This window comes from Somniosus microcephalus, chromosome 1, assembly GCF_052327205.1.
Source record: "Somniosus microcephalus isolate GS21.2 chromosome 1, FLI_Smic_1.0, whole genome shotgun sequence".
In the NCBI taxonomy this organism is placed as follows: domain Eukaryota; kingdom Metazoa; phylum Chordata; class Chondrichthyes; order Squaliformes; family Somniosidae; genus Somniosus; species Somniosus microcephalus.
Genome location: NC_140987.1, coordinates 142,805,616 through 142,823,666, shown reverse-complemented (window position 1 = coordinate 142,823,666; position 18,051 = coordinate 142,805,616). Strand labels below are relative to the sequence as shown.

General features: G+C 43.6%; 1 protein-coding gene across 1 annotated transcript in view; it reads right to left on the bottom strand.

Moving 5' to 3' along the window:
- Window positions 1-3,392: 3,392 nt before the first annotated feature.
- Window positions 3,393-18,051, bottom strand: part of LOC147124388 (aldehyde dehydrogenase 1A1-like) — a 173,633-nt gene continuing 158,974 nt past the window's right edge. Inside the window, exons 10-13 of the mRNA XM_085986329.1 lie at window positions 9,920-10,084; window positions 8,468-8,625; window positions 8,278-8,352; window positions 3,393-6,664 (exon numbers count right to left, since the gene is read on the bottom strand). Coding sequence (XP_085842455.1) covers window positions 6,592-6,664; window positions 8,278-8,352; window positions 8,468-8,625; window positions 9,920-10,084 — 471 coding nt within the window. The 3' untranslated portion in view covers window positions 3,393-6,591. The remainder of the gene's footprint in view (window positions 6,665-8,277; window positions 8,353-8,467; window positions 8,626-9,919; window positions 10,085-18,051) is intronic.

The following is an 18,051-nucleotide window of genomic DNA, read 5'->3' as shown; positions in this document are numbered from 1 at the left end:
TACCCCGCGCCCCTTTCCACAATGGTGATGAGTGTGAAAGGAATGGCTTGGGCATTGTAGGGATGCTTTATGGTGTTGGTGTGGGGTGGTGCCAATCTGGCGCATTATGTGGCAGCCAGAGTGTACAGCGTCAAGTGAAGTAAATCTGGCCATGGTGAGGCCATCCCTGGCCTCCCAGGCAGCAATGTGGTCGAGTGTTGATGCCCTGTGTCCTGTGCAGCAGCAGTTGATTGTGGAGAAGTTTGGTGTGCCTGGTGCTGCTGGTGGTGGGGCTGATCGTGGTGGGATTCTGAGGACCAAGGTGAGACAGTATAAAGGGCACCCATGCTGATGGAATAGATGGCAGGTGAAGTAGAGATGACAGAAGCAATCTGTCAATGGTGAGAGAGGTAATGAGGTCAGACTGGATGGAGACTTATGTAAAGACTTACAGCATGGTGAATCTGTTGTGAAAATGCAGTGAGGAAGAGCTTGTGGCTTAGGGAAGACATCTCTATAAGGTGGGAGCTTTTACTTTACATTTGAAGCTGTCAACTCAACAGCTGATTCAATGGCCACAAATTAAGCTGCCTCAACTTAACAGATGTGATCCCTAAGTAGCAAGGACCCCATGGGCGAGCACGTAAAATCAAAAGGTGAGCTCAAATGTATTCTTAAGGACCTCTAAACAAGGTCCTAATTACTGGAATTGGGTCCCCCGCCAGTGCGTGTCGGGCCTGCTCAGCGCTGACAGACCCGACATTGGGGAAAGGCACATGGTGGTGGGTTCACAGTGGGGTCCTGACCTGCTGGGGTATAAAAAAACACTTTCTCACCTGACCCGCCACCAATCGCGCTCACTTACCCCCCGGAAAATCTCGGCCAATGTTTTCTGATGTAAATGAATTAAAAGAACGTTAATTATTTTGAGATGTTGATGTTAGTTCTATATTGATGGTCATTAAGAATGGCATAAATTTAAGTGTGAAGAGTTATTGATGGGAGTTTTGGTCTGTGTATTTGGTTAATAGTGATTTATCACTTTTAAACGCAGGTGCACTATAAATCATGGCAGCAGTAATTTTGTAGTTGCTTTTGATATTTATTTACAGCGTCACTGAAAAATAAAGCTTGCTAAAGTGTGGCATGGCATGTTATTAAGGAACATATAGAGAGACTAATTCAGGACTAGTTGTCAAATCAATTAGTCTAATTTCATATTATTTTAGGGTGGATATGATGGCCTAATCTGTTGAATTTGAAAATGGTCTCCCGCCATAACTTTGAGAGACCAGCAGAACCCCTGGGGCGAGGGTGTAAGTGGTTGTTTATCGGTGAGCTCCTGCCATTCTCCAACATTACAATGGGAGAATTGACATGGAATTTTAGGGCCCACATAGGCAATATTTGGTAGGTACACCCTGGAGCAGAATTTGCAGGAACAAGTAAAATATTGAACAGTGACATCACTTGGGTCATGACATTGGCAATAAATCAGCTGGAGCAATGGCCACGGAACTCCTGCCTCAGGTTGACAGACGTGCTTCCCGAGTTGCGTGAAACCCATGGCCATGCAGGAAAATTTAAAAAGTAAGTGAAAAAAGGCTGTTAAGTGCCTGTAAATTACCTGATAATGATTTCAATTGGGTCATCCGCTGCTGCTGATCGGGTCAGCTCCGCTATGACAGGTGTGCCTGGGGGAAAGGCGCGTAGGGGTGGGATGTCAGTGGGTTCCTGACCCCATCAAAAATAACAACTTTCCCACTCGACCCACCACCCTGGGAAATTCCACCTAATGGCTTCGGTCTTCCCAATATTTAATTCTAAGAAATTTCTGCTTATCCAATACTGGATGTCAGACAAGCAGAGTGACAAATCAGAGGCAGTAGAGGGGTCAAGAGAGGTGGTGGTGCGGTAGAACTGGTCAGCATCAGTGCACATGTGGACATTGACACAGTGTTTTCAGATGGTGTCGCAGAGGGGCAGCACGTAGATGAGAAATAGGAGGTGTCCAAGGATAGAACCTTGGGTACTCCAGAGGTAACGGTGCAAGAGCAAGAAGAGAAGCCAATGCAGGAAATTCTCTCGCTACGACTGGGCCGATAAAAATGGAACCAGGCAAGGGCAGTCCCACCCAGCTGGACAACAATGTGTTGGAGGAGGATAGTGTGGCCAACTGTGTCAAAGGCTGCAGACAGTTCGAGAAGGATGAGGTGGGATAGTTTACCATGGTCGCAGTAACATAGGAAGCCTATAATTTGTGCGAACCCCAGAGCTCTATCCTGCTGTTTACGGTTGTCCGTGGGGAACATGATGAAAATGCTTGATTTAGCAAGCATGGCATCAGTCACCTGCTTAATGCTCTGCTTGAAAGGGCGGTGGAAGCAGATTCAATAATAACTTGCAAAAGGAATTGGATAAATATTGAAAAGGAAAGATTTTCTGGGCTATGGGGGTAGAGCAGGAGAATGGGACTAATTGGATAGCTCTTTCAAAAATCCGGTACAGGCACGATGGGCAGAATGGCCTCATTCTGTGCTTTCTTATTCTATGATTCTATAAGCATGAACTGCAGACTGACTGATGGTGCTGATATCCCCTGTTGCAGCCAGGAGGCAAAGGGCTGTCGTGACTTTGACTGCAACAACAGCTGTGGAAATGAATTGCAGATCTTGTTGCAGGAGGTAACACCACTCTGTGATGGTCCCCCTAGAGTGAACAGCCTCCTTTTGCTCCTCAGAGAAGTGCAGGTATGTTAATTTGGCCCTATGGACTTTGTTTGGAGTGTAAGGATTCCTGTGAGCTCACCTCCTTCTAGCGGCTCCTGTAGCTGCAGTTCCATGTGCTCTTGTCACCTTTTGCTGCTGCTCCTCTTCCTCACGCGAGAATGGAATTGCTAGAAGGATGTCCATTTTGATAAAAAGTGCATTTTCTGTAGCCCCCTTAAGATTTCAGAAGGTTGTCCAGCCATCACAAGAATTTAAAATCAAGTAACTTGCCAAAAACTACCAGCAAAATGTCTCCCAAATATTTGCAGTGTTTTAAATGAGAACAGGTGAGGATCCATTTAGCAATGGAAATGGCTGCCTCCCACCCTTTACATCCATGATAAGTGGGCAGGTTGAGGAAGTAGCGCTGGTATTGCTGATTGACCAGTCTGTTTCTGGTGGGAGCCTAAAGTGAGGCCCACCTGAAAATCAGAATGGGTGAACCTCCAGCGTGAGTCAGTGTTTTTTACTCTCTGCTATCATCCACTTTAGAGGCATATAAGGAGGGAGGGAGGGAGACTAAAATCATCCCGTGTTCCTTAACTTTTCTGCTTTGTTCCAAATGTGCTCGGAAAGATTTTTTCAGAATTCCGTTTCAGACAAATATCAGAAAATATAATTATTTCTAAGGAGGTGATAAAGTCTCTAAGTCCTCAAACAAGTTTTTTTCATGTTTATAACAACATATTTTAAATATTTTTTAAAGCGTTCAATGCTGTTTAATTTTGGAATAAAAAAAATCCCTAACACAAATATATTGATACACTCACATTACTCACTATTAATCATTGAATCTTCAAAAAGAAAATGTAAATGTTCATGCACATATGTTGTACATTTCTATAACAGAGAGTGTCATAACAATGATTGTCCAGTGTAAAGTATGAAGCTATTAACTATTAAATGCTACATTGAGATATCTAGCAACAATTAATGAAACCACAAAAACATAACATAACATAAGCAGCACCTTTTGCATGCACCTTTCTGGAGCAGTAGTACTAAAATGACTGCTGTTAGAATTCAGTGTCCAGATTAGATTGAAGCATGGGGTGGGGGGAGGGGAAGGGGTGTGTGGTGGGGGAGGGGTGTGCAGTTGGGGGGTGGGGGGGGGGGTCGGCAGGGGGAGAGGCAGGGGAAGGAAATGGATTTGGCATTCAGTTCTCTGAATCCAAAATCTAGATTCACATTTCATAGTTCGACAATAAGTTTTAAAGTCAGCTTCAGCAATTACCAATCAGTAAAATCTTTAGTGAACACATTTTGCTTCTAAAGTCTGAATTAATCCTGAATGGACAAATTTGGATAAAACATTTAATTCAGATTCAAATTTAGCAACTTCTTCACAGCTCAACCTGAATGCAGTCATATGCCTTGGTCGCCTGTGACACATATTGAAGGAGTACTGTATACTGCATACAAAACTTTTAGCACTATTGCAAAGCAAAATTGTAACTATATTTCAATGTTTCCTTCATTAGGACTACATTTACATAAATGTTAAAGGATAAGGTAATAAAATAACTTTATAATTACAGCATGACATTGTCAATTATGATGGTATTATTTTTATTTAATTATTGAATAACCGAGGTGACAGACTATAGGGTAGACTTTAGGGGAGCAATTTGAACCTAACCCACCTATCGGAAAACTGAGAGGATCAGGTTCAACACTGGTTTTCCACCCGCCCGATTTTACTTTCCATTAAAGTCAATAGAGAGTAATATTTGGCGGGGTGTTAAACTAGCATTCCACCTGATTCCGTGGGTTTCCTGCCCAGTGAGTAAGATTAAAATTACCCCTTATAATTTAGTGTTCTCAGCACAGAGCTTCGTGCGACGGGAGTACATTTTGGGAATGTAACTGTCGAGGTCAGCTCGCAGATCACGAGTTTCTGTTCATTAATTTTAATAACTGGAAAATTGTGTGGATCTTGAATTGGATGCACGAACCTCCGTAACTGAATTGTTAATGTGCAGTCCCATCACTTGAAGCACTATTCCACGAGTGCTACATCATTAAAATGACCCCTATAGGCATGGTACAGGACAACAACAAGGTTATAAAAAAGATGAGCTAAATCATGAAGTAATGAGTGGGCAGCCAAATTTTAAATCTCTGCAGGTTGTAAGAGGAAGGAAAGACAGAGAGGCAAAGAGTTCTGTAATTCTGATGTTATGAGAAAGACTGAGTTAGAGTGGGAGACAGTGGATAAGAATTCTTCTGATCGATATGTATAGCAACATAATAAATGCATTGCTGGAGATTTCCTCTGTTCGCTGTTTCTAAGGGTATATTCAGATTACAACTGTCACTTCACACCAACACTGCAGTTAAAGTGTAAATAGAGCTTGAATCCTGAGTCAGGGCCCAACCCGACAGCAAGAGTGAAGTGGAGGGAAACCTCCTGGAGGAAGCAGTCTCACTCCAGCTTCGGATGAGTTCGGGCCTTGGCACCTGATTTTACACTCCATCAGCGAGACATTCCTCGGGGCTTCTCCCACTCCACCAACTTAACTGCGGCAGAAACCCTGCTTACTAGCATAAATGGGGTCTCCATCAAACATTCGCCGCAGTTTCAGTGGCAGAGCAGGAGAAGTACAGAGGACATTTCCAGTGCACACGTTTAGCTTTGGTGAGAAGTTGATACCACTTTGCATTGGTGCTAAATCTGTAGTGTGAATGCACTGTAAAGAATGCATTTATGATTAGGCTGGAAATACTAAAGAGAAGAAATCTTCATGAACTCATTTATAATTTCTCTACACACATCGCCGAGAGACATTTTTAACCCAATATAAATAAGTCTTGATTTTCATGCAGGAAGGAGAAAGGAAAAAAATAATTATGAAGAAACAATGTTAAATGACTTGGATTTATTCTCCTATAGATTCTCTTATGAGTCTGCCAAGCTAACATCTATTTATCTCATTGTTTACAACTGATTGATGTGTTTACTATGGTAACTGATGGACATGTTCTAGAGTGTAATTTATTTTCATCCAGCTGTTACTTTTTTTATCACCTACATAACTACAATCATTGCACTTCAAAGAAATTCATTGCGTGTGAAGTGCTTTGTGATGTTTCTGAGAGTCGTGATAAGGTGCTATATAAATGCAAGTCTTTTTCTTTATGTGCAGTTTAAGGCATTAGTGAAATCTTTCTTGCTTATAATATAGCTGAATTACAGTGGTGATCCTCATGATTCTAGCTGAGGGATTTCATTTTGATTGTTAAAACTGCTTTGCCCCCTTATTTTCTGAGTTTCCTGAAACCGATGCATTTACATTTTATTAAATCTATCCTGATGTCACATGCACTATTTCTCTTTTATCTGTCAAAATGATTGGAAAATAGTGGGAATGCATTTTAATGTTTTTTTACAACCTGCAGGATATGCACAGACACTTCAAATAAACTGATGAATAACTGAATTTCAAAGCAGTTTTGACAGACTTGCAGTATTAGGTAAATAATACTACCCTGTCCATCAAATATTTCAAAAAATGGAACCTTTATCACTTTGATTGACAGAGTCAGATAAGCTGAGTCTCTTATTAAATGACTAAAACCCAAAATGCTAGAAACAAAAAATTCCAAACTAAAAATTAGTGAAACTATATTTTTTTGATCGCTGTTTTGCCGTGTAAACACTAACAGGTAAATATTATTCATACTTTGTGGGGCAGAGCAGCTGTAAGATACTGGCCTGCATTATTGTGAAACTACACAGATGAAACATGATGTATTACTTTAGACTTTAAAAGCCTCACATTGCAGTGCTGTATCTAGTCTCTTTCTAATTCTTCAGGCATAACATATTTTAATTTAGAATAATTTAGGAATTCTTCTGTGGAATTTTGATGGTGATGGTCTTAATTTCGGTGTACTCCTGGAGACCATATTCTCCCCTAGACAAAAAGAATTATAGTCAGTAATTCTCCTTTTTGTACTGAATTCTATGTAATGTAGATGATGATAAATTCCTATTCATCTGTAGGTATTTACATATTTGAACACATGTCTGTATTTGATCACTTTAGCCCCAAATTTCTGAGACCAGCAAAATTGGGGCTCCGCTCACACCCAGGACTGCAATAGAGAGGGCTGACTTGACTGAACTTGATGAGGCAAAGCCCCTCCTCTTCATTACAACTGGCTCCCTACACATGCAACACATCCGCAGGGAGGCAGGCCAGCAGTACAATTGGTTGCCAGTTGCAAACTCCAGCCAGCTAATTGCTCTTAAAGGGCTGCTGCTGGCCCTTAAAAGAGGAGACAATTTTTGGCACTGCAAGTAAGCCGTTTGTTGGATAGGGATATGTCTGCAAGTAGCAATGTGGGCTAAACTGCAATTCCAAGTTCCACTTGCAATAGCGTACTGCCTGCAAAAATAACCATGGTAACTCTTTTACAAAGTCTTGGCCCGGGAGAGAGATTGTTTGGGATTCCTTTCATCTTTTTTGTTGTGTTCAACTTACAAGTCCAGGCTGCACACAAGCAAAGCTCAATCACTGCCACTGAGGTGCGAAAGACAGATCTCCTGTGAAACAACTAGGCAGGAGTGGTGTTTGTAAACATGAGTCCTTAAATATCGACAGCAGTGAAATATCCCCAAGGTGTCTATGGACCTGAAAATGCTTTCCTGAATGTGTCCTCCTCATCCAATTTATGCAGCATTACGGGAACAGCCAAAAGGATTCTCATCCTTGCAACTTTGTTAACTACATTTTGTACTGCTGCAGTAATTGTCAAGATTCCAGGAAAACATGCTGTAAATAACTGAAAGTTTCAATAAAAATGCAAAAACAAAAAGGAGAAATAAAAGACTGCAAGATCTCAATACATTAGTCGAGAAATGCTTACTGGCAAAAATCTAAACTTCAGCATTCAGTGATAGAAACTGCAACCTTATATTAAGAGACACTGAAGCAGGCCAAGTTTATTTCCATGTCATATAACCATTATATATGGACAAGGTGCAAGCTGGCAACAGAGCCTCACCAAACTTACTGAATTCAGCGTGGGGCCCGATTTTCATAAATCTTATTGAAAGGAGGCTTGTGCATGACTGCAGCACAGCTTCCTTTTACCTGAGAAAAAAAATCACATGTTGAAATATTCAACACAATGTCCAACCCATGCCTCATTCCAGCAAGGCTCCATGCTGCTCTCAAAGCCTCAGAAAATCAGGGCTGTTGCATCAGCCTAAAGTTGTTGCTGCTTTTAAAAAATGTACCTTAATCCTATACATAAAGGGTTTCCTGTTAAAATTTGTTTAATTATAACCCTAACCTTAACCCTTGTTTTTCTTCACTCGGTATGTTCAAGTTTTCCTATCTTTCTGTGTGCCTCTGAGCTCTCAGAAGTAGAAAATGTAATTCACCTCCTTCCCACCAGCAATGCATAATTAATGTATTTCCTTTATATAAATGTGCATATATTTTGCAACATAAAATGGCATTGAATTAAATGCATGCATAAGTCTTAAATATCATTAAAAGGAATATTTTTCAATACTTACATTTCTCTACCATTTCCAGACATTTTAAATCCTCCAAAAGGACTCTGAACATGCAATGCATTGTAGCAATTAACCCTGTGGGAATATTAATATATTCAGCGGTGCAATTCAATGCAATAGGACTTCCAGTTTATATACAGCTCAGTGGCATGTTACCATATTCTGTAAATACTTTAAAAAATCTGCTTACCACACAGTTCCAGCTTGAAGAGCTGAAGCTACGGTAAATGCTTTATTGATGTCTTTGGTGAAAACTGCAGCAACCAAACCATAATGGGTGTTGTTGGCTCTTTTAATAACTTCATCTATTGTTTTAAACTTGATAATTTGTTGCACCGGCCCAAAAATCTATTTTTTTTAAAAAGAAGGAAATAAATTGTTATGGAAACAAATCTTAATGCACAATCATTTTAGCAATCCTTACACACTGGCATTAACTAAGAATAAAAAAAAGATCATATTTAAAGTGTATTGTTATATAATTTATGCTATTCTGTTCTCTTGTTTTTCCTTTTTTTAAATTAAATCACATCTTGTGTAATGAACTGCTCTGGTTACTATGTGCAGTGATATGATAAATGTATTCAAGAAGAACATGTTTACAATTTCACTACACCCAATAGACAGGTAATCCGCCTTCATTGTGGGTAATTTATATCTGTGACAAGCAATGATTTCCACTATGTGGTGGCAGCAAACTATCTATTTGTCCTATTGATTACTGTGAGTAAGGCAACATCATGTTCTCATGGTCAAATAGCCTGCCAACATACACTGTTCAAGCCTACACTTTGTTGAATTGTGACTTGGACAAATATGGAATCCTCCAGATGCCCATAGAGTCATACACAAGCGTGAGTTCTTGCCTTTAAGAACAGAGCGTTAATAATTGAAAAACAAGAGAAAACAATCAGCAGTGCCACAAAATTACTTGTTATGACAAAAGCAAATACAAATTAAATCAACATAACTTATTATTCTGGAGTTCAATAATTAAAAATGATCGTAGACTGCTTTATAATGCAATGATACTGATGTCCTAAGGGTTAATAATATTTGAAGAACAATCAGGATTAATTAGTCTGACATTAATCAGCCTGTGTTCAATATTATATTAAAAACATGTATTCGTACTGAAGTTTAAACATGCAATCTAATTTGGAGATAATTTAGCTTTTTGTTAAAAAAAAAGAAATCCAACATTTCCCGCTGTATTCCCATTTTTTAAATTTGCTGATATTGTTTTCCATCAGCTCAAATGATTTGGGCTGCAGATGTCATGGCTGCTTTAAGTGGTATTCTGAGACTGGTACCAGGAGGTGTACTTCTCTTTTATGAGATATGACCCTGCCAGCCTCTCCTCCTGCAACATGGAGTACTCCACCATTATGAAATGTTGTCTTTTATCAGTCTGGCTGAGAGCTAGGGAAGCTCGCCCATTGAGAGTAGACTGGAATGAAAGACCAGTCAAGGTCATCATTCTTACTCAGGCTGTAGTGCCAGACCTAATGAGCCATGTAAGAGAATACTTCTTCCATTAAACAAAATAATAATGAACTTCCCTTTTATGATGAATTGTTTAGGAGTACGAGTCTGAAATACATATCTGCATTACAAGCTGGCATGTGTAAAGCTACATTACCTCTTCCTTGGCGATGCGCATTTCATCTGTAACCTCTGAGAAAACTGTAGGCTGAATGAAGAAGCCTTTATCTCCCCATGGCAAACCTCCACATTCCAGCTTGGCTCCTTCCTTCTTCCCACTCTCAATTAAACTGAGAATTTTATCATACTGCTTTTTGTCAATCTGTCAAAATGTTATCACAGAAAATAAATGACTAAATTTATCACACAAAGTAGTTTGATGATGATCACATAAGTGTCTGAGCATTTTCTATCTCAGGTAAATTTTTGTACAGGAATCATTCTGCACCAAAACATGTTTATTGTAGAAATGACTTGAAAGTTAATACTGTTTGCCTTGTTGAGCCTCATTTCAATAACATTTATGAAAAATCGGGTCCCACATTGAATTCAGCAAGTTTGGTGAGGCTCTGTTCTCAGTCTGTACCTTGTCCATGTATAATGGGTATGACATGGAAATAAAATTGGCCTGCTTTGCAGAAGTCCCACAATTTCAAATATTTATTTCCGTCTGAAATAACGACTTGCTTTGTATTTACATAATTTTTTATTGTTTAACTCAGATTTCCAGCTTTCACAGTTTTTATTCTAATCTTATTAAATTTGGTTTATTTGTTAATGAACACAAAAGTTCCCCTGTGCAATAAGCTTGTATTTGTGACAAAGGTAAACTGTCCCTCCTCGTCTTTCTTGACTTGTCTGCAGCCTTTGACACTGTTGCCCACTCCAACCTTCTCCAACGCCTCACTACCGTCGTCCAGCTGGGTGGGACTGCACTTGCCTGGTTCCATTCTTATCTATCTAATCTTAGCCAGATGATCATCTGCAACAGCTTCTCTTCCCGCTCCCACATCGTTTCCTCTGGTGTCCCCCAAGGATCTATCCTTGGCCCCCTCCTATTTTTCATCTACATGTTGCCCCTTGGCGACATCGTCCGAAAACACGGCGTCAGTTTCCACATGTACGCCGATGACACCCAGCTCTACCTCACTACCTCTTCTTTCGACCCCTCCACGGTGTCTAAATTGTCAGACTGCTTGTCCGACATACAGTTCTAGATGAGCAAAAATTTTCTCCAATTAAATATTGGGAAGACCGAAGCCATTGTTTTCGGTCCCCGCCACAAACTCTGTCCCCTAGCCACTGACTCCATCCCTCTCCCTAACATTTGTCTGAGGCTGAACCACACTATTCGCAGCCTTGGTATCATATTTAGTAGTGTATGTAACCTGTACCACCTTAAGAGGATACCTTAAGGTGATGGACTACTTTTTGATGGCTCCTGTACATTGTAGTACCGGTGGTGACCACACCGGTATATAAACCCTGTGGAGCAAAGTGTATTCCAGTTCAGCCCTGACCCTCAATTACTAAAGACCTGTTTAATTATTTCTGTAGTCTGTGTCCAGTTATTCAGCATAACTACATTTGGAAACACAGGCTCAACAGTGGCGACGAGTCTGATCTTACCTAGCGGCAGTTGCATCAAAGGAAGCTTCACCTCTGAAACGGGCGTTGATCAAGGACATCCACCCTCAACATCCTGCTGGGCACTGCATAGCACGGGAGGCAATCGGGAACCCGGGTTGGTTTCTGGCCACGAAGTCAAACATCAGTGAACATCCCTTCGATGACAGCGGCGGGTAAGCCCGATCGAGCGGCACGGGGGGGAAGTTGGCCGAGTTGTCAGTAAGAGAAGGGGAGGGAAACGATGAAAAGGGCGGAGAACATGACCGCAGCCGGTGTCAGGGGCCGGACTGCAATCGGGGCAGAGACGCGCAGCAGCCAGAAAAGCGTTTATGTCCACAAGGACCGCGGGAGCGGCGGGGAACAAGAGCAGCAGCGTAGGGGAAAATAAAGGACCGCTGGGAGGCGAGAACGGCAACAGCGTGGTAATCGCCATTTTGAGTCGGCGGGGGAAGAAGACAAGCACTGGAAAAGCCGCCAAGCGCGGGAAGCCGCCATTTTGAAAAAAATAAAATAAAATAATAATCATATCCGAAGGAAAGGAAACTCAACAAGGATGCCAAAAATGGGTAACATCACTGCTTTTGATAGCGATGTGGAAGATTGGGCCACTTATGTGGAACGCGTCAAAGTTTACTGTACAACGAATGAGGTACCGGAGGATAAGAAAGCACTAACCCTATTAAACTCGATGGGTGCGAAGACGTACGGGTTATTAAGGAACCTTGTAACACCAGATAAACCGGTAGGAAAGAGTTTCACGGATATTGTTACTATCCTGCAAGAGCATTTAAACCCCACGCCGCTGCTGATAGCGGAACGATTTAAATTCTACAAAAGAATTCAACTTAAAGAGGAAAGCAACACTGAATTCTTAATCGAACTGCGCAAGTTATCAAAGTACTGTCAGTTCGGTACAGGACTAGCAGACGCACTGAGAGATAAGTTTGTGTGTGGGCTCCTAAGGGAAGGAACCCAGAAGCAACTGCTAGAGGAAAAGGATCTTACGCTGGACAAAGCTTTCAGCATTGCAGCATCGCACGAGGCAGCAGCACGAGGCGCTGCAGAGATACAGCAAAGGCCATTGGAATTCAGCACCAATGAAATGGCATTGGGCGCAGTAAAGTGCTATCATTGCGGAAGGACAACGCATGACCAGAACCAGTGCTGGTTCAAAGATAAAGAATGCAGGCAATGTGGCAAACTTGGTCACATAGCAAGAGTATGCCGGTCAGGAAAGAAGACCAGCAGCAAAAAGTCGCCGCAGGAGAAGTACAAAAAAGTACACAAGGTGACAGAGAACAGTTCGGATGAACAGAAGATGGATTCAGACTCCAGCAGTAAGGAACTGGGTTGTCTAAAAATACATAATGTGGGTAACACAGCAGACCACCAAACTACCTGGGTCATGTTTCGGATAGCAGGAGTCCAAGTGAAGATGGAATTGGACACTGGATCGGCATTGACGGTCATGAATAAGCAAGATTACAAAAGGTTATTCTCGCACATTCCCCTGAGGGATACGGAGATTGTATTGAAAACATACACGGGGCAAATAGTATACCCCATCGGAAAGATAAAAGTAAATGTGGTCTACAATGGTAAAGAAAGTCAGGAAATGGACTTGTATGTGTTACCTGATGGAGGTCCGCCACTACTGGGACGGGAATGGATCCGGAGAATAAATGTGGACTGGCATTCCATACAAGCACTGACTGTAGATTCCTGTAAAGAGGACGACGTCAAACCTAAAAGACTGTCCAAAATATTGGACGATGCTAAGGAGGTGTTCCAACAGGGACTGGGAACACTGAAAGGAATTACGGCAAACATCAAGGTTGAAGAACATGCAAATCCAAAATTTTTCAAAGCCAGACTGGTACCTTATGCGATATGACCTGCTGTGGAAGCAGAGTTGGAAGGGCTAGAATGTTCAGGAGTACTGTCAAAGGTGGACTGGAGCGAATGGGCCACACCCATTGTTCCTGTCATGAAGCGTTCGTTGAGCAACAAGCCGGGGGAACCTGGGAAGGTTCGCATCTGTGGCGATTTCAAGATCACTGTTAATCCGGTTCTTCACACGGTGCAATATCCGCTTCCACGGATTGAAGATATCTTCGCTTCGCTGTCTGGCAGGAAACACTTCACCAAGATAGACCTGGCGCAGGCGTACCTACAGATGGAAGTTGATGAAGCGCCACGCCAGTATCTCACAATCAACACACATAAGGGCTTATATCGGTAAAATAGACTGGTTTTTGGAGTGGCATCGGCTCCAGTGATTTGGCAAAGGGCCATGGAGCAGGTATTGCAGGGAATTCCAGACACACAATGCTACCTGGATGACATTCTGATTACAGGAGATGATGATAAGGATCACCTCACGAATTTGGAGCGGGTGCTCACCAGATTGAAAGAATATGGGCTCAGAGTTAATCGCCAGAAATGTGAGTTCTTTCAAAAGCGAATCTCGTACTGCGGCCACGTCATTGACCAGGAGGGGCTCCATAAGTCACCTGACAAGAGCGAAGCTGTTGTGAAAGCTCCCGCTCCGGAAAATGTATCCCAGTTGAGGTCGTTCCTTGGGTTGGTTAACTATTACCACAAGTTTCTTCCAAATTTATCCACGGTGTTACACCCGCTGAACACTCTTTTGCAAATGGGAATACCATGGAAGTGGAGCGATGATTGTAAGCGGGCTTTTCAAAAAAGCAAGGCACTGATCACCTCTAAGGAAGTGTTGGCTCACTTTAACCCAATGCTGCCTATTCGCCTAGCTTGTGATGCTTCTCCATATGGTATCGGGGCAGTGCTCTCACATAAGTTTCCAAATGGCTTGGAAAGGCCCGTCGCGTTCGCATCCAGATCATTGACCTCCGCAGAGCGCAACTATGCTCAGATAGATAGGGAGGCTCTCAGCCTCGTGTGGGGAGTTAAGAAATTTAACCATTACCTGCAAGGCCAAAAGTTTACGTTGCTGACAGATCACCAGCCGTTGGTTTCCATTTTTAACCCTAAGAAGGGTGTTCCGGTTATGACGGCGCAGAGGCTTCAGAGATGGTCCCTTTTCCTAGGGGCACATCAATATGATATCAGATTCAAAGGTACAAAGCAACATGGTAATGCTGATGGGCTGTCGTGCCTGCCACTACCTACAGCGGAAGAGGCACTGGCAGTTGACCCTGTCGAGATATTTCACTCGACAATCATCGAATGCTTACCAGTCACCAATGCGGGTATTGAGAGAGAGACCCGAAACGACCTGACACTGTCTCGGGTCTACGATTTGACAGTGAAGGGATGGCCAGCACATGGCGACCCACTGTTACCAGCATTCTCAGCCAGACGAGAACAGCTGTCCATCTGTCAAGGAACATTGATGTATGGAACAAGGGTGATTATTCCTCCTAAATTAAGGGAGATAGTTCTGAAGGAATTGCATGAAGGTCATCTGGGGGAAGTCAAGATGAAAAGCCTTGCTAGGGCTTATGTGTGGTGGCCAGGTATCGACAAACAAATAGAGGATCTGACTAAAAACTGCTCAAGGTGCCAAAAAGTTCAAAACGCACCTCCAATTGCACCGCTGCATCCGTGGGAATGGCCTTCAACCCCATGGCAACGTGTGCATATCGATTTTGCAGGTCCATTCATGGATTCCATGTTTTTGATAGCAGTAGACGCACATTCTAAATGGCCAGAAGTGATTAAGATGTCGACCACTACCTCTGAAAAGACGATCACAGTTCTAAGAACCATATTTGCAAGGAATGGGTTGCCGGAACAAATATGTTCAGACAACGGACCACAGTTCGTGTCAGAAGAATTCCAGAAATTCATGAAAAAGAATGGGGTGAAACACTATGGCCTAGAAATTCAGTATAGCCACTTTTGGGGCGGTAAAGTCAGGCGGCCGCTAAAGTTTGCGCCCGGCGCAAAGTCGCGCCACCTTCGCCGATATTCAGTCGCATTGCCCCAAGAGGTTGCTGCTGCGCTAAAACAGGCGATGCACGACTATCATTAGGCGCTAAGCCGGCGATCCGGGGCGCTAACACCGAGGACGGGCGCAGCGCAGGTGCGGCAACTTGCTCAATGAAGGCAGACACGCTGGCGCCGGTCAGCTCTTAAAGGGGAAGGGTCGACTTGTTTGGCTGCCATGCCCTGCACACTGCAGCCCTGAAGCAAGGCCTGACCATTGCTGGTTCATCAGTTCCACGCCCTCAACCATGGGGAAGCCCGCTATTCTTCCAAATCCCATTGCACGCTCTTGCTGCTTGTCCAGGGTCATGGGGAAGGAGATGTACTGACGTCTCCTTCTGAAAAGGGCATTGTTCACCTGGCGGATGCAGCAATGTTCCGCGAACTGGGAGATGTTGGCAATGTCCCCAGTAGCAGATTGGAAGGAGCCAGTGGCATCGAAGTTGAGAGCCACCGTCACCTTCGCTGCCACCGACAGACGTCCTGCTCCTCAGCTGTGGCTGCAGATCTCTGCGAAGCAGGTGGCAGATCTCAGTGACCACCTCCCTTCTGAATCGCATCCTCCAAACACACTGCTCCTCAGGCATGGTCAGATATGAGAACGGCTGGCGGTGTACCCTGGGTGGGTAAGGCCTCCTGTGCCGACGCCTGTTGGCCAATCTCCGTCTGGCCATGACTGGCACTCTCTCACGGCGTCTCTGATCCCTTTGAATGCAATGCAGAAAGCCAACGTTTCCACCCATTGCAGCCCCCATTATATGTGGCGACTCAAGGCTATGGCACTGAAAGTGAAATCCAAGTGCAAAGCTCTGGCCTGAAGCCACAAGTACCTGTGCGAGCGCTGAGTCCAAGCAGAAAGCTCTCTGCCTTTGTCTCTCTCCAAATATCCATCTCTCACACAGAGGGATTGGCACAAAATGTCTGCCACTTAGACGGCAGGAGGAGTCCCCTTTAAATAGCGCCCCCCGCGCCCCGCATCGGCTGAGCACCGTTCCACTCTAACAGTCGCTAGGGGCGCCAGGTGCACAATGGGGCGTTGCCACTGAAGTTCCGGTTGGGGGCGCACAAAGGGCGTTGCACGAGGACATGACGTCATGATCTGCACGCGCAGCTGAGCGCGCGCAAAGACTTTGCGCCGCCGCTAAATCTCTAGTGAAGTTGGGGTGAGGCGCAGATCGCGCTGCGCCCGAGCGCTAGCCGCCTAGCGCCCGACATCTACTCCTCCTAAGGCGCTAGCAGCTGGCGCAACCAACTGAATTTCTAGGCCTATACATCTGCCCCATATCATCCGGCTACAAATGGGTTGGCCGAGAGATTTGTACAAACGTTCAAAAAGGCGATAAAGGCCATGAGCGAAGACCATATTCCACTACAACACAAGGTGGACAATTTCCTGATGGCATATCGAAACGCCACGCATGCAGTGACAAATCAAAGCCCTGCCATAATGTTCTATAACAGGAGGTTGCGGTCCCGGTTGGATTTGTTAAAACCCAATGTGCGTAGAGAAGTCGAAAACAAGCAATTCCAGCACGTAAATAACAAGGCCACTCGGAGTTTCGAAATAGGACAGCCAGTGTTGGCCAGGGACTATAGGAATGATAAATGGCAATCCGGAACAATTCGTGCCCGACAAGGACCCTTGATGTACACGGTAGACGTTGGAGAGAACGTAATACGACGTCATGCTGACCAACTTGTGGAATCGAGAACAAGGGTCGACCCCATGTCTACGGCAGAGACACCAGTTGAAGAAGTTATTGAGCCTGTAGCATCTACCTCAGACTCGAACGTACATGATGATGTTCAATCCATAGGAGATCAAATGGATGAGTCACCCCAGCAACGAGAACCAGAGACCCCTGAAAGGCATTATCCGGCCCGGGTCAGGAGACTGAATCTTTGAACAGTTTTGTGTGAAAGTTGTATATATGTTATCCATGTAATGTTTAAATTGGGGTGTACACTGTTAAACTAAAAGGGGAGGAATTGTAGTGTATGTAACCTGTACCACCTTAAGATGATGGACTGCTTTTTGATGGCTCCTGTACATTGTAGTACCGGTGGTGACCACACCGGTATATAAACCCTGTGGAGCAAAGTGTATTCCAGTTCAGCCCTGACCCTCAATTACTAAAGACCTGTTTAATTATTTCTGTAGTCTGTGTCCAGTTATTCAGCATAACTACATTTGGAAACACAGACTCAACATATTTGACCCTGAAATGAGCTTCCGACAACATATCCACAGCATAATAAAGATCTCCTACTTCCACCTCCGTAACATCGCCCGTCTCCACCCTTGCCTCAGCTCATCCGCTGCTGAAACCCTCATCCATGCCTTTGTTATCTCTAGACTTGACTATTCCAATGCACTCCTGGCTGGCCTGCCACATTCCACTCTACGTAAACTTGAGGTCATCCAAAACTCGGCTGCCCGTGTCCTAACTCGCACCAAGTCCCATTTGTCCATCTCCCCTGTGCTCGCTGACCTACATTGGCTCCCAGTTAAGCAGCACCTCTATTTCAAAATTCCTCCTTGTTTTCAAATCCCTCCATGGCCTTGAAATAAAGAGTAGATTGCCTTTCAAAAGCTAGGCTTTATTAACCTTTAAAAACCAGCAAGTACATGTTGAGCACCCAGTCTCAACCAAACTGTAGAAAACTGAATTTAAGATGGCCACCACA